The sequence below is a fragment of the Oncorhynchus nerka genome, linkage group LG19 (assembly GCF_034236695.1).
Source record: "Oncorhynchus nerka isolate Pitt River linkage group LG19, Oner_Uvic_2.0, whole genome shotgun sequence".
NCBI classification, from domain to species: domain Eukaryota; kingdom Metazoa; phylum Chordata; class Actinopteri; order Salmoniformes; family Salmonidae; genus Oncorhynchus; species Oncorhynchus nerka.
The window spans coordinates 16,357,135-16,380,052 of NC_088414.1; the positions used below are offsets into that span (position 1 = coordinate 16,357,135).

Genomic DNA, 22,918 nt, shown 5'->3' on the forward strand with positions numbered 1-22,918 from the left:
AATGCAGATGGATTTCTCTGATGAATGGATCACATGCATAGCCTTTGAGTTTCTCAACTCCACGATTTGCAAGTACAATGGAGTGATTTTATCGACTTGATCGAAATGTCAGTTGATAAAACATGTCAATTTAATGCTTTCCGTGTACCTATATTTGTCCTGTGTTAACGTGAGCTTTTCTTAGGGTGCTGAAATCCGTAGCATTTGCAACCTTTGCAAAGGTAGCCATTGTTTGTTAATGGAGATAGAACACCGGATGTTTTTATTTTGGCAGGGCATGCACAGAATGCTCTTTTTTAAACTTTAGCTTTCAAATCCAACTGATAACTATAACAATCAGGAGAAGCACAGGTACAGTTTCAAAACTACGGACAAGCTCGCATTTACACAGGACAAACATACTGTAGGTGCAAGGAAAGCATAAACATTTAAATCTTGACTGACAGCAACTCGATGTAGTCGGAGGTGCAGTCCGTCCACCTGTCACTCATCTCCATTTTACATCGTGGAGTTGAGAAACTCCGCTACAGAGCCTCTAGGGATGTCTAAATGTTAGGTCTTCAATCGGCAAACCTAGACGGTTCTGAGGATTCAACTCACTGGTCGTGACTGCTCGTGAGCTTTCTGCTAAGAATCCCGGAAACGAGTCTCAACAAGGAGAAGGAGGCGGTTACATCCGCATGATCATGAAGCGAACGCCAATGGTCTCGCGGAGGAATCGGTAGCCAAGGTATTCCCTCTTGTGCGTAGGAAAATGGGCGGTTTTGGGGAAAGCTCGGTCACGCTGCGTGGGTGTTGAGTGTATAGTAAAGGGCTGCCACGGCAGTATTTAGCACAGTCTGCAGTCAGCCGCTCAGTCAACCAACAACCCAACCACAGCTAAAACAGCTAAGAGCTTTTCAGCACCAAAAAACAGCGGACAGCTCCTCAATAAGCGAACACTATGGTTCTTATCTGGACCCAGTTTGGAGTGAAAACCAAAAATGGCAAGTGCAAGGTCCGCGTTATGAACAGGAATGACAGCTCTGGCTCTTCATCAGGGGTAAGTTATATTTTTGAAATGTGTCTAAATTTCACTAATTTATAGATTGTTATGTATTATATCAAATGCAAGTAGCCCATGTCCGTTAAACTCATGTATGTCATAAATTGTGCCTAATGGTTGTGTCATTAAAAGGTTGACAGTGAGTTTAAAGACTAGTGGTTTAATTGCTGAGAATATATAAATATTTAATGTTTCTTTTATTGTAAATGAGAATGTATTCTCAGTCAACTCATCTGGTAAAATAAGGAATGATATATATTTTTAAAGCTTATACACACTGTGTGTGAGCAGTTTGCACAATGTCAACGGGTTCTCCAGTAACCTACTGTATATGCTTTATACCCCTAATTTCAATGCAGACAGTGTAGCGTAGTTGAGCCAATCAGGGCTCAGCTGGCATCTGTGGTGGGAGGTGCAGTCAGCTTCAAGATGCTCATACACACGAGTTCCCCCTATAGTCACGTTGCCAGCATTTAGATGCACAGACAGATCTGCATTACAGTCTAGAAGACTTAACTGGCCTGAATTGCATTTGCCATGGGCTAGTTTTCATACAATACTATTTTCACAGGCTGAATGTAATAATAAAGAATACGTTGTGGTAATTTGTATTCAAAGGACTGACAGGTGACAATTCCAAGTATGTGTCCTCTGAAACTGGTACTAGCACAGAAGGCTTGCTGACAATCATAGTCTACTTGTCTGGGTCATTCTCAATCAATTGTTGAATGTCACACCTGCTGGGTGTCATAAAGCTGCCTGGTGCTTGGAAATGCATTATTATGGGCATGGGAGTGAGAGCGCTATAAGGAGTGGTTGAAGTTTATAGCCCACAGCCCAGGGAGTTAGTTCTCTTTCTATGACATCTTATCCAGCTCTGGCTTTCGATGGCTTCATTGAGGCAAAGACATTTGTCCTTTTAAAACTTGGCTATTCTGTGTGCAGTAGAGCTCTAACGTGTTTCTTCTCCCACCCTGTTTCTCCAGGAGAACCAGAAGGACCAAGAGGTTCCTGTTCTGTCCAGGCCTATGGGGAAGGATTTCTACAAGGTCCTGGGTGTCGAGTCTGACTCCAATGAAGACGAAATCAAGAAGGCATACAGGAAGATGGCCCTGAAGTTTCACCCCGACAAGAACAGCGCTGCGGACGCCGCGGACAAGTTTAAGGAGATTGCAGAAGCTTATGAGATTCTGACCGACTCCAAGAAAAGGGTCATCTATGATCAGTTTGGAGAAGAAGGTGAGAGCCTTTCCTTCTTTCCCTTTGTCATTTGGCCGGCAAGTGCTGTTGTATCTAGCAAAAATCTACAGCACCTGGTCCCCCTGAGAGCCAGCCCATTAGTCAGCCAGTGACACGAAAGCGTTTGTCAAACTTCAAAGTGCCACTATATAAATTTAGTAAGCCATCCAGAAGTGTTGAGCTAAATATACGAGTAAGAACTTTGTCTCAGAGTGGGAGAAGAATACAAGATTAGACAAGATGGAAGGTCACACTTCTGCCTGAGTGAACTGTACTAACTGAAGTTGTCTTTTTTCTTTTGTGTCTCAGGTCTCAAGAACGGAGGCGGGGTGTCCATGGCAGGCAAAGAGAACAACCCCCATCACTATAGTTACCACGGCGATGCCCACGAGACCTTCTCAACATTCTTCCAGGGCTCCGACCACTTCGACATCTTCTTCGGGCCCGACGGCGAGGAGGAGCTTTTCAATCCCTTTAACCGTTTCACCTTCAGCAAAGGTGATGGTTACCATGGTAACTACGGCCCCAACGGCGAGAAACTTCGTCGCGGGCGACGGCAGGGCGTGGCGGTGGTGCACGACCTCCTGGTAACCCTAGAAGAGGTGTTCCACGGCTGCTCTAAGCACATGAAGATCACGCGGCACCGCCTCAACCCAGACGGCCGCAGCCTTCGCACTGAGGACAAGGTCCTGAACGTGGTGGTGAAAAAGGGATGGAAGGAGGGTACCAAGATCACCTTTCCCAGAGAGGGTGACGAGACGGCCAATAGCAAACCCGCTGACGTGGCCTTCATCCTCAAGGACAAGAAACACCCCCACTACAAGAGGGACGGGTCCAACATAGTCTATACGGCAAAGATCACCCTCAAAGAAGTATGTTTGTGTTCATGTGAACTTGTGTGTCAACTTAACATTGATATGGTTATATAATGCAGTTAGTATTAGCAGATGTACAGCACTGCCATACTTTCAGTGTAACATAATGCTTCAAGGCATAGCTGAAGTATGCCACTTCTGTACTTTAGATAATGGCTCAAATTGGTGGCTGTAGGAAGAACACTTTGTTCTATTCAGAGCCCCTCTCAGCTAACCCCTACTGCTCCAACCTTGTACAGTACTGTCCTTAGCCCAGCTAACAACCCCCCAATAACACACAGTGCTCACCAACACCTCCCCTCACTTACCTCATCGGCCCCTACAGAGAACAGCATCAGCAGTAGCTAAATATAGCCTCTGTCAGCCGCCCCCTCACACTGCTTTCACTTTGCTCCCCCACTGACTCCTCTGCTCTGTGCCAGCCTTTAGCTTCCTCTCTCTCTGGCTTACAATCACTCACTCCCACATCCTACGCTCCTCAGATTAGCATGCTAGTGTTCACAGACATTGCAGGCTCTTCAACAAACGCCTCTTCATCTTCCTCTGGCCCCACTCAGTCACTCTGTTGAGTACCGACACCCACAGCCAGAATAGAGAGAACATTACTGGTATAGCATTTGTAACACTTATCGTTGCATAACAGAGCAAAGCATCGCCTTTGGGGGTAAATTGCTCCACATTTGAGTCTGATATAACACTCACTTAAGAAAATTGCCCTGGTTAGTTTCATACATTATGTTATGGGGTCGACTGCTTCCACTGTTATGTAACCAAACGCTCTCAACATAAAATGAGGAAGATTAACAAATACTGTCTTCCTCGCTCTTTCCAGGCTCTATGTGGATGCACAGTCAACGTCCCCACCCTCGACAACAGGACGATGCCACTACCGTGCAGTGACGTCATCAAGCCCGGCGCCATTCGGCGGCTGAGGGGCGAGGGGCTGCCCCATGCCAAGACCCCCACCACACGTGGCGACCTGGTGGTGGAGTTCCAGGTGGCCTTCCCTGACAGGATCCCTCCCCAGTCCAAAGAGATCATCAAACACAGCCTCATTGGGTGCTAACATGCTATCGTGCTAACGACCACAACAGCTAGCCGATACAATCACAGCCTTGCTAGGTGCTATGACAATCCAGCACAGCTGGAGACAATGGCAGGAATGGAATCTTTAAAAACATATATACCTTTTTGATTATAGGCACTATTCATCATCAACAATGCCACAGGGGAAAAGGTTTACAGTTTAACAGGCCAATGGACTCCTGAGTGTCTGGGCACGTTTTCTGACTGACTGACTAGCCTTTCTCTTGAATGGAAAATGGTAGAGGTACTCTTACTGTGTTGCCTATATCAAGAATGTGGTATGCCAATAGAGTCATTCGACTCATTAGAGAAGCCTGAGGTAGTTGATTGTCACGTGGCAAAATTATTCTACCAGTTGTATGGTGTTCATATGTCTGCACTTTTACATTGATTTATTACAATAAATAAACAAATATGTACTTGTGTACAAGACTGTACTAATGTACAAATATAGTTAACTGTCTCTAAAAGAGATTAATTTGTCAAATGTTCAACTGAATCATTTGAAACATTTGTATATATTTGTGCTTTAACTTATACCAGATGTTAATGTATTATTCTAAATTGACAAATGGACAAAGAAAAGCATGTTAAATAAATGAAAATAACTGAATTTTAAAAAAAGGTTGTGTTTTATTGTTTTATTAAAATGTTCAACACTGGTCATGAACTATGATTCAGGATAAGAATAAGCATGTCCATATCACAAAAGGAAATGTGAAATACACTGAACAAAACAAAAAATACATTCAGCATGCAATTTCAAAGATTTTATTGAGTTACAGTTCATATAAGGAAAACAGTCAATTGAAATAAATTCATGAAGCCCTAATCTATTGATTTCACATGACTGTGAATACAGATGTGCATCTGTTGGTCACAGGATACCTTAAAAAAGGTACAGGCATGGATCAGAAAGCCAGTCAGTATCTGGTGTGACCAACATTTGCCTCATGCAGCACAGCACATCTCCTTCGCATAGAGTTGAACAGGCTGTTGATTGTGGCCTGAGGAATGTTGTCCTGCTCTTCAATGGCTGTGTGAAGTTGCTGGATATTGAAACACGCTGTCGAACACGTCGATCCAGAGCATCCCAAACATGCAGGCTATGGAAGAACTGGGACATTTTCAGCTTCCAGGAATTCTGTGCAGATCCTTGCGACATGGGGCCATGCATTATTATTATCATGATTCCAAGTGTTATTTCAATGTGTTGATGTCTTCACTAGTATTCTAAAATGTTCAAAATAGTACAAATAAAGAAAAACCCTTGAATGAGTAGGTGTGTCCAAACTTAGTACTGTATCTCTCTCTCATTCATATTCACTGAACAAAAATATAAGTGCAGCATGTAAAGTGTTGGTCCCATGTTTTCTAAGCTGAAATAAAAGATCCCAGAAATGTTTCATGCGCAAAGTTTATTTCTCTCAAATTTGTTTAAAAAAATGTATATATAAATGCAACATGTAATCTGTTGGTCCCATGTTTCATGAGCTGAAATTTAAAAAACTCAGAAATGTTGGTTTTCCCTACCTTTGTTTAAGGTATCTGTGACCTACAGATACATATCTGTATTCCCAGTCTGTGAAATCCATAAATTAGAGCCTAATTAATTTATTCCAATTTACTGATTTCCTTATATGAACTGTAACTCAGAAAAATCGATGAAATTGTTGCATTTACATTTTTGTTCAATGTACTATGAAGACTTAACTTCATAATACAGTAAATTAGATAAACCTCACATTAATCCTGACTACAAACAATATTGATTATGTGAAGAGTTGGAGAGAACTCTTGGGCGAGGCAATGCCTCCTGCAATTGCCATCTTGCAACAGAATTGAGGAAGACGAATGAGGCCTGAGAGCTACCTCCAAGTGCAGATCAGCCAGTTGACCCAGAGTAATGAGTACATAAGCTGTTCAAGATCATCAGTGGTGTCAGTAGGTTTTGAGCAGTACTGTTGGTTGAAAGAGTGTCGGTATTGCATCATAGACAGGTTAGCTGACAACCTCACGAAAACAATCTGCGTGCTTCAAAGGAGCTGAAGGCTGCGTTATGGTTCTTGATGGCCAGATAGCTAGCAATAATGACAAGATACTGCCATGTGGGGAATCGTAAGTGGCTCATTTTTGCTAATTTGATATTGATCTTGACACCATGTCTTATTTTGAGGTGTTTTGATTGATGTCACGTCTATATGCTAATATGGCAAAACATTTGCTAGCTAGCTAACAACAACTGTAACAACGTATTTGAGAGACAAGTGCTCAATGTGCAACTTTATGTTTTCAATAAACATTGTTAATAAAATCAACTATATTTCATTTCCAATTTAAGCCAACCCAGTCTGTTTTGCTCCATTGTCGCGCACGTCGGTTCAGTTAACTACTGCCACCTAGTGTTAAATGCTACTAAAATGACTCAGAAACCATATTCTAGGGCCCATAGGTGCATCCCAATATGCTAAAAAAAAGATTCCTTTCCTGACTCCTTTCTTTTCATCTGCATTGAGCTAAACACAGGGTAGGTGAAAGCAATGTGTACTACTATGGGGCATATATATTTTCCTATCCAACTCTTTCACATCAGCGCAAATGAGGGAAAGGAGAGAGAAGAAGCTACTTTACACTATTGAGATGCAGCCCCAGTCGCAATCATGTAATCTTTCCTTCACTTCTTAGGGTAGGAAAAAATTTAACACGAACTTAGTTCATGTTTTAAAGTTGGATTTGAAAATCCTGAAAAACGGATGGTACAATGGACAGCAATACTTTCAAACAAGCTAGAAAAAGGAAGCAGGAAATATTTAAAAGAGCGCTCCCCTGTGGACTGTTGAGAGATTTCCACTCCTCCATGGTTGATGCTGGGTTTTCAGCCAGGTCAGCTGTGATAGAAGTCAGTATTCGACGTCTATCCATATCTGAGGAGATCGGGATGAGGTGGACATTTTACCGTCAAATAGGCCTCTGAATCCAAAGGTTGCAAGTTCGAATCCAGTGATAGAAAGTTGTTTTGAGATTTTTGTTTTAAGCCCATCCCAAACTTTAACCATTAACATTCAGAGTTAATGCCTAAACATAACCTTAAACACTTTGAAATGTGACGTTTGTAAAACATGGAGACAGAGCTAGTTGAGGTTTTACACAACATAGAACATTGCCACCACAGCCACCGACTTGAGAGTCAGTCTTTCCCTGATAAATAGACCGAGACAGTGAGACAGACATTGACAAATGGTTTGAGATGGGAAGGCAAAACGTCACAAAATGCTTAGCAATAAAATTTAACCGAACATGAAGCATCATCCTCATCTCACAAGAGTGTTGTTGATTCTGAAGTGTTAAGTCTTGTCTGCTTCTTTCCTTGTACTTACCACTATGTGTATTTGTGTGCCAAATAGGACAACGTGATCACAGAGAATTTTGTATTATTCTGAATCTTAATCCGATACACTACTTTTAGAATTATATGTTACATTCCGTATGGTATGTATTAATTTGTGGATGTCCATCACCCATTTCGTTTGATACGTTACTAATGACTATTTGTTATATGTGAATCTGAAAAACATGTAATATGTTAAGAATTCTAGTTAGGTGGCTAATGTTAGCTAGCTTAAAGGGTTAGGGTAAGAGTTAGCTAAAAGGGTTAAGGTTAGGGGAAGGATCAGCTAACATGCTAAGTAGTTGCAAAGTAGCTAAAAAGTACTAAGTAGTTGAAAAGTTAATAATTAGCTGAAATGCTAAAGCTGTCGGTGATGAGTTTTGAACTTGCATCCCTTGGGTTGCTTGACCTTCACATATACATCTATCTTATGCAACCATACCAAATGTAACATTCCGTAATAATTTGATTCTCCTGGATGTATGTTTACTATGTAACGTCTTGTCTATTAGACCAGGCTGAATAGGAAGGTTTCCTGTAAATATATGCCAACGACCATAAAACCGCGTAGTTGGGCCAATTCGTTATGCTGTAATTCCAAATCCTTGTGCCATAATATTTACACACCTGTACGTCACCGGCAGCCTGGATATGAGAGCGAGATGTGGGTGATGTGATTGACTATTTGTCACCTATTCTACAGGACAGAAAAGCATCAAGCAAGCGGACATTAAACTCGTCACCTGCGTTTGGGGTTATTATTTCATGCCTATACGCACATTTTCGAGTAGGCCTTATTTCGGCTGTCCGTGCATAAAAATGAATTGTCCACGTAAATACCTAATTTGGGGTAAAATAGCTATTGAAGCAGAAAATAAAATCTACCATGGCCACGGGGTTCGCCAAGTACAAAATCCAAGCAGTCATTCTGCAGAGTTCAATCACGGACCCTGGATAGTAAAATTGATTGGTCCCACAAAACACCTGCGCTCTCACAGAGAAAAATCACTATTTTTTGCGTCCTGGAATTGGATCCTATAAACTATATGACAAAATGTCGCAAATAGACCCTTCAACACCACCCTCAAATCTGAGTGAAGGTTTGTCAATTATAAGTTTAAGACTACTTCTTATTTTACTCATACCGTGCGTGGTTCTTCTGCTGCTGTTGAACTGTTTGTTCCTGGGTTACAAGTTACACATTTTTTCAAAGAAGAACAGAAAAAGACAAGACCACGAAAGTATTTTACAGTCTACTCTTTCGACGCGCCAGAGAATGACCATAATATCAGAGGCGCCATTTGTCCCAAATCAAGATGGGAAAGGAGGTTATATCTCTGTTTCAGAGCCTATTTTGGCGCAGGCCTTGAGCTCTCCACGTTCCTCTTCAAATGACAAGGCAGCAGTGGAGCAGAGTATCCGATTCGTCCGCCTGGTTGGGGCCACAGACGATGGTGGTTCGGAGTCCCTGGGGGCTCCGAGCGCCATATTTGCGACAACAGCCGATACCAACTCCAGGATCGACCAGCCCCGTAGGTCAAGTGTGTACAGTAGGAATAAAATAGGGTGGCGCAGAAGCGCCCCTGTCCTACCGCAGTCAAGTGATTCAGAGGCAGAACTGCCTAACCTTGTGCCACCCAATTCACCTGCGCTAAATGATACACACTCAAGGGTAAATTCATGGTTCCAGCCTAATATTAGCCACAGTAACCATTGAACTCTGTCTTGGATGTAATATGTGACTGTTTTATGCACGCAGGTAACACCTGACCAGAGGCACATGCGTCGGTGCAGCACCATGGAGCTGCAATATGTATTGAACAACACAGAGGAACACAAGTTTGATATGGTTGAATTCGAATGTGAATATGCCAGTAGCATACCTCCAGAGACTTCATGCTTTGTTGCATCTGACAACTCTTCCACAATGGGTCCTGGATTGGACAGCGACTTTGGAGCAAGCGCAGGTGAGTTGACATCAAATCAAAATGTAGTGAAATGCTTACATACAAGCCCTTAACCAACAGTGCTAAGAAAAAAAAGTGTTAAGTAAAAAATAGATAAGTAGAAAATAAAAGTTACAAATAATTAAACAGCGGCAGTAAAATAACAAGCGAGGCTATACAGGGGGTACCAGTACAGAGTCAATGCGTGGGGGCACTGGTTAGTCGAGGTAATTGAGGTACTATGTACATGTAGGTAGAGTTCAAGTGACTATGCATAGATTATAAACAGAGAATAGCAGCAGCGTAAAAGAGGGGTCTGGGTATCCCTTTGATTAGTTGATCAGGATTCTTATGACTTGGGGATAGAAGCTGTTAAGAAGCCTTTGGGACCTCGACTTGGCACTACGGTACGGCATACTAGACCAGTGGTTCTCAAACTTCCTTGCATTTAAACAGCTCGCACACTTGATACAACTTGTCAAATAATAATCAAGCCCTTGACTAGGTGAATCAGGTGAGCTAGTTCAGGGCTACAACAAAACTATGACATGTATGGGGAACCCCAAGGAGAGGTTTGCTAAACACTGTACTAGACCATATATAGCTGTTGTGTAAACGTACTAGACCATATATAGTACTGTTCAAAAGTTTGGTGTCACTTAGAAATGTCCTTGTTTTTGAAAGAAAAGCACATTAAAATAACATCAAATTGATCAGAAATACAGTGCAGACATTGTTAATATTGTAAATGACTTGTTGCTGGAAACGGCAGATTTTCAAAAATAAATAAAAAAATGGAATATCTACATAGGCGTACAGAGGCCCATTATCAGCAACCATCACTCCTGTGTTCCAATGACACATTGTGTTAGCTAATCCAAGTTTATAATTTTAAAAGGCTAATTGATCATTAGAAAACCCTTTTACAATTATGTTAGCACAGCTGAACACTGTTGTTCTGATTAAAGAAGCAATAAAACTGGCCTTCTTTAGACTAGCTGAGTATCTGGAGCATCAGCATTTGTGGGTTCGATTACAGGCTCAAAATGTCCAGAAACAAATAACTTATTCTAAAAATTGATATTTTTTTATCCTCAACAATCTACACACAGTACCCCATAATGACAAAACGAAAACAGGTTTTTACAAATGTTTGCACATTTAAAAAAAACAAATACCTTATTTATATAAGTATTCAGACCCTTTGCTATAAGACTCGAAATTGAGCTCAGATGCATCCTGTTTCCATTGATTATCCTCAATGTTTCTAAAAGTTGATGAGAGTCCACCTGTGGTAAATTCAGTTTATTTGGAAAGGCACACCTGTCTATATAAGGTCCCACATTTGACAGTGCATGTCAGAGCAAAAACCAAGCCAAGAGGTTTAAGGAATTGTCCGTAGAGCTCCGAGACAGGATTGTGTCAAGGCACAGATCTGGGTAAGGGTAAAAACATATTTCTGCAGCATTGAAGGTCCCCAAGAACACAGTGGCCTCCATCATTCTTACATTTAAGAAGTTTGGAACCACCAAGACTCTTCCGAGAGCTGGCCGTCCGGCCAAACTGAGCAAACGGGTGAAAAGAGCCTTGGTCAGGGAGGTGACCAAGAACCCGATGTTCACTCTGACAGAGCTATAGAGTTCATCTGTGAAGATGGGAGAACCTTCCAGAAGGACAACCATCTCTGCAGCACTCCAATCAGGCCTTTATGGTAGAGTGGCCAGACGGAAGCCACTCCTCAGTAAAATAGGTTTTGTTGTGCCCTCTTCACGACTGTCTTGGTGTCCTTGGGCCATGTTAGTTTGATGGTGATGTGGACGCCAAGGAACTTGGCTCTCAACCTGCTCCATTATAGCCCTTTGATGATAATGGGGGCATGCTCGGTCCTCCTTCTCCTGTATAGTCCACAATCATCTCCATTGTCTTGATCACATTGAGGGAGAGGTTGTTGTCCTTGCACCACACGGTCAGGTCTCTGACCTCCCTGTAGGCTGTCTCATCGTTGTCGGTGATCAGGCCTACCACTGTTGTGTCATTGGAAAACTTAATGATGGTGTTGAAGTCGTGCCTGGCCATCAAATCAAATTTATTTATATAGCCCTTCGTACATCAGCTGATATCTCAAAGTGCTGTACAGAAACACAGCCTAAAACCCCAAACAGCAAGCAATGCAGGTGTAGAAGCACAGTGGCTAGGAAAAACTCCCTAGAAAGGCCAAAACCTAGGAAGAAACCTAGAGAGGAACCAGGCTATGTGGGGTGGCCAGTCCTCTTCTGGCTGTGCCGGGTGGAGATTATAACAGAACATGGCCAAGATGTTCAAATGTTCATAAATGACCAGCATGGTCGAATAATAAGGCAGAACAGTTGAAACTGGAGCAGCAGCACGGCCAGGTGGACTGGGGACCAAGGAGTCATCATGTCAGGTAGTCCTGGGGCATGGTCCTAGGGCTCAGGTCCTCCGAGAGAGAGAAAGAAAGAGAGAATTAGAGAACGCACACTTAGATTCACACAGGACACCGAATAGGACAGGATAAGTACTCCAGATATAACAAACTGACCCTAGCCCCCTGACACAAACTACTGTAGCATAAATACTGGAGGCTGAGACAGGAGGGGTCAGGAGACACTATGGCCCCATCCGAGGACACCCCCGGACAGGGCCAAACAGGAAGGATATAACCCCACCCACTTTGCCAAAGCACAGCCCCCACACCACTAGAGGGATATCTTCAACCACCAACTTACCATCCTGAGACAAGGCTGAGTATAGCCCACAAAGATCTCCGCCATGGCACAACCCAAGGGGGGGCGCCAACCCAGACAGGATGACCACATCAGTGAATCAACCCACTCAGGTGACGCAATGCTGTCATGAGTGATCAGGGAGTACAGAAGGGGACTGAGAATGCACCCCTGAGGGGCCCCTGTGTGGAGGATCAGCGTGGCGGATGTGTTGTTACCTACCCTTACCACCTGGGGCAGCCCATCAGGAAGTCCAGGATCCAGTTGCAGAGGGAGGTGTTTAGTCCCAGGGTCCTTTGCTTAGTGATGAACTTTGAGGGCACTATGGTGTTGAACACTGAGCTGTAGTCAATGACTAGCATTCTCAAATAGGTGTTCCTTTTGTCCAGGTGGGAAAGGGCAGTGTGGACTGCCATAGAGATTGCATCATCTGTGGATCTGTTGGGGCGGTATGCAAATTGGAGTGGGTCTAGGGTTTCTGGGATAATGGTGTTGTGAGCCATGACCAGCCTTTCAAAGCACATCATGGGTACAGATGTGAGTGCTTACGGGTCAGTAGTCATTGAGGCAAAGATGAACGGAGCAAAGTAGAGAGAGATCCTTGATGAAAACCTGCTCCAGAACGCTCAGGACCTCAGACTGGGGGCGAAGGGTCACCTTACAACAGGACAACAGCTCTAATTACACAGCAAAGACAATGCAGGAGTTGCTTCAGGAAAAGTCTCTGAATGGCCTTGAGTGGCCCAGCCAGAGCCCAGACTTGAACCCGATCAAACATCTCTGGAGAGACCTTAATAGCTGTACAGCAATTCTCCTCATCAAATCTGACAGAGCTTGAGAGGATCTGCAGAGAAGAATTGGAGAAACTCCCCAGATACAGGTGTGTCAAGCTTGTAATTGTCATACCCAAGAAGACTCGATGCTGTAATCGCTGCCAAAGGTGCTTCAACAAAGTACTGAGTAAAGGGTCTGAATACTTATTTAAAAACTGATAACGTTTACATGTTTTATATATTTGTTTTATATATTTGCAAAAATTACAAAAGTATTTTTGCATAGTCATTATGGGGTATTGTGTGTAGATTGAAGGGGAAAGAAACAAATCAATTTTGGAATATGGCTTTAACGTAGGAATATTCAATGTTGCCTTGGTATGCAACTCCAGTGTATATTTGGCCTTGTTTTAGGCTATTGTCCTGCTGAATGGTAAATGTCTCCCAGGGTGTTTCTCAAAATCCATACGGCCTTGCTCAGAGCACACAAATTGGAGCACGGGATTATAGTAAGAGTTCAAATCAAAGTATGCGAAATGGAGCACGGAGGGCACTTCTCCTACGCACACTCCGTTTGTACATATTTTGAAGCATTTATCGCTGCAAGCTTCAACAGAAAGTAAAAAATTACACAAAATCAAAATTTCTTCAAATCAATGATGGCCATTATTTGAGCTGAAACGAGAGAAAATGCAATCAATCAATCAAATGTATTGATAACGTACTATACAGAAACCCAGCCTAAAACCCCAAACAGCAAGCAACGCAGATGTAGAAGCACGGTGGCTAGGAAAAACTCCATAGAAAGGCAGGAACCTAGGAAGAAACCTAGAGAGGAACCAGGTTCTGAGGGTTGGCCAGTCCTCTTCTGACTGTGCTGGTTGGAGATTAACAGTACATGGCCAAGATGTTCAAATGTTTATGACCAGCAGGGTCAAATAATAATAATCACAGTGGTTGTAGAGGGTGCAACAGGCCAGCACCTCAGGAGTAAATGTCAGTTGCTTTGTCATGGCTGAGCGTTCAGAGTTTGAGATAGCAGGTGCGGTAGAGAGAGTTGAAAACGCAGGTCCGGGACAAGGTATCACACGTTGGTGAACAGGTCAGGGTTCCATAGCCGCAGGCAGAACAGTTGAAACTGGAGCCGCAGCACGACCAGGTGGACTGGAGACGGCAAGGAATCAGGTAGTCCTGAGGTATGGCCCCAGGGCTCAGATCCTCTGGAAGGGGAGAGAGAGAGAATTAGAGGGAGCATACTTAAAATTTGCACAGGACACCAGATAAGACAGGAGAATTACACCAGATAACAGTCTGACTCTAGCCCACTTACACAAACTATTGCAGCATAGATACTGGAGGCTGAGACAGGCGGGTCGGGAGACACTGTGGTCCCGTCAAACGACAACCCCGGACAGGGCCAACCAGGCAGGATATGACCCCACCCACCTTGCCAAAGCACAGCACCCACACCACATATCCGCAAACCACCAACTTACTACACTGAGAGTATAGCCCACGAAGATCTCCCCCACGGAACAAACCAGATGGTCGCCACTGGAAGATCACGTCAGTGACTCAACAAACTCAAGTGACGCACCTCTCCTAGGGATGGCATGGAAGAGCACTAGTAAGCCAGTGACTCAGCCCCCTTAATAGGGTCAGAGGCAGAGAATCCCAGTGAAGATAGTGGAACCGGCCAGGCAGAGACGGCAAGAGCAGTTCGTCGCTCCAGTGCCTTTCCGTTCACCTTCGCACCCCTGGGCCAGACTACATTCAATCATAGGACGTACTGGAGAGATGAGTCTTCAACAAAGACTTAAAGGTTGAGACTGAGTCTGTCTCTCACATGGATAGGCAGACCATGCCATAAAATTGGAGCTCTATAGGAGAAAGCCCTGCCTCCAGCGGTTTGCTTAGAAATTCTAGGGACAGTAAAGGAGGCCTGCGTCTTGTGACCGTAGCGTAGTTGTAGGTATGTACGGCAGGACCAAATCGGAGAGATCGGTAGGAGCAAGCCTATGTAATATGCTTTGTAGGTTGGCAGTAAAACCTTGAAATCAGCCCTAGCATTAACAGGAAGCCATTGTAGAGAAGCTAGCACTGGGGTAATATGATAAACACTTTTGGTTCTAGTCAAGATTCTAGTAGCCGTGTTTAGCAGCCGTCTGCCCGGTACAAACGGTGATAAAGACTTCAACATAGGAATGACCAATATCAAAATTCAGACTATGGTCTCAGTGCAGAAGAATTAAAAGGAAGGTTCTAAGTAAAATTCTCGGTGAGCATTTGCCCACTGAAGTCAGTTACGATGCCGAACTGCAGTCAGGTTAAGTCCCTGGTGAGGGCGACGTGCATGCAGATGAGCTTTCCTGTGATGGTGGTCCAAACCCACTGTTTCATCAGCTGTCCAGGTGGCTATTATCAGACGATCCCGCATGTGAAGAAGCTCTGGTGGACATTCCAGCAGTCAGCATGACAATTTCTCACTCCCTCAGAACTTGAGACATCTGTGGCATTGTGTTGTCACAAAACTACACATTTTAGAAGGACCTTTTCTCCCCAGCACAAGGTGGACCGGTCAAATTAAACCTGTGTAATGATCATGCTGTTTAATCAGCTTCTTGATATGTCACACCTGTCAGGTGGATAGATTCTTGGCAAAGAAGAAATGCTCACTAGACAGGGATGTAAACAAATTTGTGCACAAATTGAGAGATTCTTTTTTTTTTTTGTGCATATGAAACATTCCTGGCATTTTATTTCCGCTCATGAAACATGGAACTTCACGTTGCGTTTTTATATTTTTGTTCAGTATGTGTGGGGTACAGAGAGGGAGTCATAATGTTAAACACTATTATTGCACACAGAGTCCATGCAACTTGTGAGCAACTTTTTATTTGAACTTTGGGGTTGAATACTTAAGACATTTCAGCTTTTCATTTTTTATAATTTGTACAAATATCTTAACATAATACCATGTGTGTAGGTCAGTGACACAATCTCATTTTAATCCAGGCTAACAAAATGTGGAAAAAATCAAGGGGTGTGAATACTTTCTGAAGGCACTGTATAGCAATAGATATTGGTGAGCTATGTCAGGAATCCAGTATATAAATATGCGGTGTATAAAACAGTGTAACTTAAATGCAATGTAGTATAAATATTAGACATAGCTTGTCAAATACAGTATGGATATTACATTTTCCAATTTAAGGGATTCCCTTTCACATACCTAATTACGCATGTGCTTCTACAGGTGTCTCGCTCCGAATTCTGTCTGCAGACAGCGACGGTCTCACCAACAGAATGTGGGCCTCAGGAATGGATTGGGACTATTATGACCCGTGCTACGTGAGGGAGAGACACATACCCAAACAAAAAGATCACAAACCTGCATTACATACCAAGCATTATTGGGTATGATGCCAGAGAATTACATGTTTTAATCTCATTTAGATTTTTTTTTATATACTTTATTTACAATATCAGGCTGTACATATTTTTCTCCAAATATTTAAAAATAAGAGCACTAAAACAGATCACTTACCAAATGTAAAAAACACATTTTTTTTAAATTTTTTTAAATCCACCAGTTTAAGATGAGTTTAGTAAAGAATTGCTAATTCACTAATGTAAATCACATTTATTCCAAGACACTTACTTGTATGTTTCACTTGTTTTGTAATACATTCATTTCACACAACTTTCAATGTTTAAAAAATTGTTTGTGGTACACTTGAATAAGCACGTTTTGATTGTGCACAAATGTCTTGTACTTTTCACTTAAATGCACTATTAAACATTCAATAAAGATTGTGTATTGGTTTCGTGGTTGAACTTCACCAGTTAATTTATTGTTTTCATTTCATACAATTTCAATTTTCACATTTCTTTAACATTATATATATTTATTAAAAAAATGACAAGTCATAAGCAATCCCTCTCCTTTGATTACAGGCTAGTATTGAATCCGTCAATAGTGGCTAGTAAGAAGGCAGATGTACTCTACCCAATCCCCCACAGCCTTCTGTGTAAATCCTTACAAGGTTTGAAATTAACACGTCTCCCAAAGCCAGAATACAGACAAGCTGCAACATGCGGTCTCTAACTATTAAAGGGTGGTGAGAGAGGTTTGTAAATAATATTAAATAGGCTTTTTTTAGTTTTAGTTGTGGTATTAGGTGTGTGTGTTGCGGCATTGTACAGCTTTGGCAGAATGTATGTGAGGAAACTTTGGTCCACCGAGTGGTTGTGTTTTGGTCCACAGTGCGGTTTAACCATAGAGGTCGTCGTCGTTGTCCTCATTGAAGACTGTACCACCGCTGCCACCAGCAGAGCCCTGGCTGGGCCCAGCGCCTGGCACAGAGCTAGTGGGGAACCTGAGATGAGGAGAGGACGGGAAAGTAACTGTTTAGCTCAGTACAGTACATATCAAGGGGAGCCAGCTTGGTTGTGCCAGAACATTCCTCATGTAAACCTTATGGCATGTTAGCTGTACTTTGTAAGAAGAAAAGTTCAATGAGTGATCCCACTGGGTGTATATAGGCTATAAATGATCTAGGATATATGAGAGCAGAAAGTTACCCAACAGTATTATTCAACATCATCATCCTCTATGTGTTATGCGTGTTCTTACCGGAAGCTGCCGAAGCCTCTGCTCTGCTGTAATGTCTGTGCGAACATCTCGTATTTGCGGATGTCGTTGTCGCTGACTGAGCGGCGGGCGAAACGCATGGCCTCCTCAAAGTGGTCTTTACGGATCTCTGGGACAGGGTCGTCCTCCTCAACCTCCTGTGGGGGCAAAGGAAATGGGGGGATAAATATCTAACATAACATCACACTTTCTCTTCCTCCAGTATGTGTGTGAATTGTGTGGTAGCAGAATCAGAATTAGTTAGGTAACATTGATAAATAAGATGTTTTATTTACATAATAATGCTTATGTGAGATATGTCATTAGGATGTTTTCTTTTGGATAATACTGTTGGCAGTTTGCAGTTATCCCTTCTCTGCTAGGGCTTACTCACTAGGGGCCCAGAGAGGGGAGAGGTCAGGCTTGTGTTCATATGTCAAGGTATCTGTTAAACCATGTGATGCTATGAAGAATATCAGGAGGGGAGGAGGACAGAATGGAGGCTTGTCTTCTTATGGGAATGTGTCTAACTATTGTATGTCCCCTCTGAGGTTGCCCTTATCTTGATTTAGTATATGACCTAAGAGGCTCACTGTCTCGGTGAGCTTGTCCTGGAGGGGGTGTATTTGAGATGGGAGTATCTAGAATTGACAATTGATATATGCCATTGGATGAGGTAATGGTTTGGTACTGTGTTGTACCAAGAATGAGATAAGAACTTCGTTATTTTAAGACCAAACTGAACGATAATTTATAGCTAATCTGGCTATGGGATACTCCTCTCTCAAGTAAAGTCTTCCTTTGTAATGTTCCTAAGATCTGTTATTTGTCATGTGAGTTGAGATGGGTGTGTCTTGGCTATAAATGATACTAAGAATTGTTTTGTAAGCACTCCGAGAATTCATTTATAGACACTGAATTGATCTGAGAGTCACAGGGCTATGGTGAAGCTCATATAATTAAAGATGGACTTTATAATATAACTGACTTGTGTGTGGTTTGCTCTCTCAATGTTTAGTAATACAGGAAATGACCACAACAATTGGTTTAAGGTTCAATGCATTATTCCTACTCTTCTTCCTGTGTATAAATAATGTATAGAAATCTTTATGGTTTATTTGTCCGTTAAAGTCACTTGGCTCTGTCATAACCTCACATGGTCTCTCCTATCATTGCTATGCAGACGACACACAATTAATCTTCTCCTTTCCCCCTTCTGATGACCAGGTGGCGAATCGCATCTCTGCATGTCTGGCAGACATATCAGTGTGGATGACGGATCACCACCTCAAGCTGAACCTCGGCAAGACGGAGCTGCTCTTCCTCCCGGGGAAGGACTGCCCGTTCCATGATCTCGCCATCACGGTTGACAACTCCATTGTGTCCTCCTCCCAGAGCGCTAAGAACCTTGGCGTGATCCTGGACAACACCCTGTCGTTCTCAACTAACATCAAGGCGGTGGCCCGTTCTTATAGGTTCATGCTCTACAACATCCGCAGAGTACGACCCTGCCTCACACAGGAAGCAGCGCAGGTCCTAATCCAGGCACTTGTCATCTCCCGTCTGGATTACTGCAACTCGCTGTTGGCTGGGCTCCTGCCTGTGCCATTAAACCCCTACAACTCATCCAGAACGCCGCAGCCCGTCTGGTGTTCAACCTTCCCAAGTTCTCTCACATCACCCCGCTCCTCCGCTCTCTCCACTGGCTTCCAGTTGAAGCTCGCATCCGCTACAAGACCATGGTGCTTGCCTACGGAGCTGTGAGGGAACGGCACCTCAGTACCTCCAGGCTCTGATCAGGCCCTACACCCAAACAAGGGCACTGCGTTCATCCACCTCTGGCCTGCTCGCCTCCCTACCACTGAGGAAGTACAGTTCCCGCGCAGCCCAGTCAAAACTGTTCGCTGCTCTGGCCCCCCAATGGTGGAACAAACTCCCTCACGACGCCAGGACAGCGGAGTCAATCACCACCTTCCGGAGACACCTGAAACCCCACCTCTTTCAGGAATACCTAGGATAGGATAAAGTAATCCTTCTCACCCCCCCCCTTAAAAGATTTAGATGCACTATTGTAAAGTGGCTGTTCCACTGGATGTCTTAAGGTGAACGCACCAATTTGTAAGTCGCTCTGGATAAGAGCGTCTGCTAAATGACTTAAATGTAAATGTAAATGTAAAGAAATGTCCAGGTTGATTTACTGAGTGATTTAATAATTAAGAGATTAAGACACCTTGATTAAGACACCAAGACTGGCTTTGTAGCATCTCCAAACTCATCATTAAAGGCCTGGGTATGTCCATAATCTCAAATATAACATATATTTTGATTTGTTTAACACTTTTTTTGGTTACTACATGATTCCATGTGTTATTTCATAGTTTACAATGTAGAAAATAGTACAAATAAAGATAAACCTTGAATGAATAGGTCTGTCCAAACTTTGGACAGGTACTATATATAAACTCAGCAAAAAAAAAAGAAACATCTCTTTTTCAGGACCCTGTCTTTAAAGATAATTCGTAAAAATCCAAATACCTGCACAGATCTTCATTGTAAATGGTTTAAACACGGTTTCCCATGCTTGTGCAATGAACCATAAACTATTAATGAACATGCACATGTGGAACGGTCGTTAAGACACTAACAGCTTACAGACGGTAGGCAAGTCACAGTTATGAAAACTTAGGACACTAGAGGCCTTTCTACTGACTCTGAAAAACACCAAAAGAAAGATGCCCAGGGCCCCTGCTCATCTGCATGAACGTGCCTTAGGCATACTGCAAGGTGGCATGAGGACTGCAGATGTGGCCAGGGTAATAAATTGCAATGTCCATACTGTGAGACGCCCAAGACAGTGGTACAGGGAGATGAGACGGACAGCTGATCGTCCTCGCAGTGGCAGACCACGTGTAACACCTGCACGGGATCGGTACATCCGAACATCACCAGGAACGCACAATCCCTCCATTAGTGCTCAGACTGTCCTCAATATGATGAGAGGCTTGTAGGCCTGTTGTAAGGCAGGTCTTCACCAGACATCACCGGCAACAACGTTGCCTACGGGTACAAACCAACCGTCGCTGGACCAGACAGGACTGGCAAAAAGTGCTCTTCACTGACGAGTCACGGTTTTGTCTCACCAGGGGTGATGGTGGGATTCCCGTTTTTCGTAGAAGGAATGAGCGTTACACCAAGGCCTGTACTCTGGAGCGGGATCAATTTGGAGGTGGAGGGTCAGTCATGGTCTGGGGCGGTGTGTCACAGCATCATCGGACTGAGCTTGTTGTCATTGCCTGAAACCTCAATGCTGTGCGTTACAGGGAAGACATCCTCCTCCCTCATGTGGTACCCTTCCTGCAGGCTCATCCTGACATGACCCTCCAGCATGACAATGCCACCAGCCATACTTCTCGTTCTGTGCGAGATTTCCTGCAAGACAGGAATGTCAGTGTTCTGCCATAGCCAGCGAAGAGCCTAGATCTCAATCCCATTGAGCACGTCTGAGACTTGTTGGATCGGAGGGTGAGGGCTAAGGCCAACCCCCTTAGAAATGTCCGGGAACTTGCAGGTGCCTTGGTGGAAGAGAACATCTCACAGCAAGAACTGGCAAATCTGGTGCAGTCCATGAGGAGGAGATGCACTGCAGTACTTAGTATCTGGTGTGGCCACCAGCTGCATTGACTGTTTATTTTGACCCCCCCCCCCTTTGTTCAGAGACACATTATTCAATTTCTGTTAGTCACATGTCTGTGGAACTTGTTCAGTTCATGTCTCAGTTGTTGAATCGTGTTATGTTCATACAAGTTACGTTTGCTGAAAATAAATGCAGTTGACAGTGAGGACGTTTCTTTTTTTGATGAGTTTACATGCATACAAACATATACAGTTGAAGTCGGAACTTTACATACATCTTAGCCAAATACATTTAAACTCAGTTTTTCACAATTCCTGCCATTTAATCAGAGTAAAAATGCCCCGTCTTATTTTAAAAATGTGAAATGTCAGAATAATAGGAGAGAGAATGCTTCTATTTCTTTCCCACATTCCCAGGGGGTCAGAAGTTTACATACACTTAATTAGTATTTGGTAGCATTGCCTTTAAATTGTTTAACTTGGGGTCAAACGTGTCAGGTAGCCTTCCACAAGCTTCCCACAATAAGTTGGGTGAATTTAGGCCCATTCCTCCTGACAGAGATGGTGTAACTAAGTCAGGTTTGTAGGCCTCCTTGCTCGCACACAACTTTTCAGTTTTGGCCACAAATTTTGGATTTGAAGTCAGGCCTTTGTGATGGTCACTCCAATACCTTGTTGTCCTTAAGCCATTTTGCCACAACTTTGGAAGTATGCTTGGGGTCATGTCCATTTGGAAGACCCATTCGCAACCAAGTTTTAACTTCCTGACTGATGTCTTGAGATGTTGCTTCAATATATCCACATCATTTTCCTACCTTATGATGCCATCTATTTTGTGAAGTGCACCAGTCCCTCCTGCAGCAAAGCACACCCACAAATGATGCTGCCACCCCCGTGCTTCACAGTTGGGATGGTGTTCTTCGGCTTGCAAGCCTGCCCCTTTTTCCTCCAAACATAACGATGGTCATTATGGCCAAACAGTTCTATTTTTGTTCCATCAGACCAGAGGACATTTCTCCAAAAAGTACAATCTTTGTCTCCATGAGTAGTTGCAAACCGTAGTCTAGCTTTTTTATGGCGGTTTTGGAGCAGTGGCTTCTTCCTTGCTGAGCGGCCTTTCAGGTCATTGATCCCTAGATCTGTGGGGCGGCAGGGTCGCCTAGTGGTTGGTCTAGTAACCGGAAGGTTGCAAGTTCAAACCCCCGAGCTGACAAGGTACAAATCTGTCGTTCTGCCCCTGAACAGGCAGTTTAACCACTGTTCCTAGGCCGTCATTGAAAATAAGAATTTGTTCTTAACTGACTTGCCTAGTTAAATAAAAGGTAAAATAAAAATAAATTAAAAATGGCTTGGTTTTTGCTCTGACATGCACTGTCAACTGTGGGACCTTATATAAACAGGTGTGCGCTTCCAAGTCAATTGAATTTACCACCGGTGGACTCCAATTAAGTTGTAGAAACATCAAGGATGATCAATGGAAACAGGATGCACCTGAGCTCAATTTCTAGTCTCATGGCAAAGGGTCTGAAAATGTATGTAAATAAGGTTTGTTTTTT

At 43.2% G+C, this 22,918-nt stretch overlaps 3 protein-coding genes across 3 annotated transcripts in view; 2 read left to right on the top strand and 1 right to left on the bottom strand.

Moving 5' to 3' along the window:
* The first annotated feature begins 714 nt into the window (after positions 1–714).
* Positions 715–4,778, top strand: LOC115147006 (dnaJ homolog subfamily B member 5-like). The gene is made up of 4 exons (XM_029688996.2): positions 715–1,042; positions 2,032–2,284; positions 2,594–3,156; positions 3,992–4,778. The coding sequence occupies exons 1-4, from the start codon at positions 944–946 to the stop codon at positions 4,223–4,225; spliced, it is 1,149 nt and encodes a 382-aa protein (XP_029544856.1). The 5' UTR covers positions 715–943; the 3' UTR covers positions 4,226–4,778.
* Positions 4,779–8,581: 3,803 nt separating this feature from the next.
* On the top strand, positions 8,582–16,666 carry LOC115101112 (protein huluwa-like). Its single transcript, XM_029620322.2, has 3 exons — positions 8,582–9,305; positions 9,393–9,600; positions 16,353–16,666. Exons 1-3 carry the CDS (start codon positions 8,688–8,690, stop codon positions 16,517–16,519), a joined length of 993 nt encoding a protein of 330 aa, XP_029476182.1. The 5' UTR covers positions 8,582–8,687; the 3' UTR covers positions 16,520–16,666.
* A 58-nt stretch (positions 16,667–16,724) lies between these two features.
* The window catches only part of LOC115101111 (transitional endoplasmic reticulum ATPase-like), a 68,206-nt gene continuing 62,012 nt past the window's right edge, over positions 16,725–22,918 (bottom strand). The window contains exons 17-18 of the mRNA XM_029620321.2: positions 17,733–17,887; positions 16,725–17,475 (exon numbers count right to left, since the gene is read on the bottom strand). Coding sequence (XP_029476181.1) covers positions 17,370–17,475; positions 17,733–17,887 — 261 coding nt within the window. The 3' untranslated portion in view covers positions 16,725–17,369. The remainder of the gene's footprint in view (positions 17,476–17,732; positions 17,888–22,918) is intronic.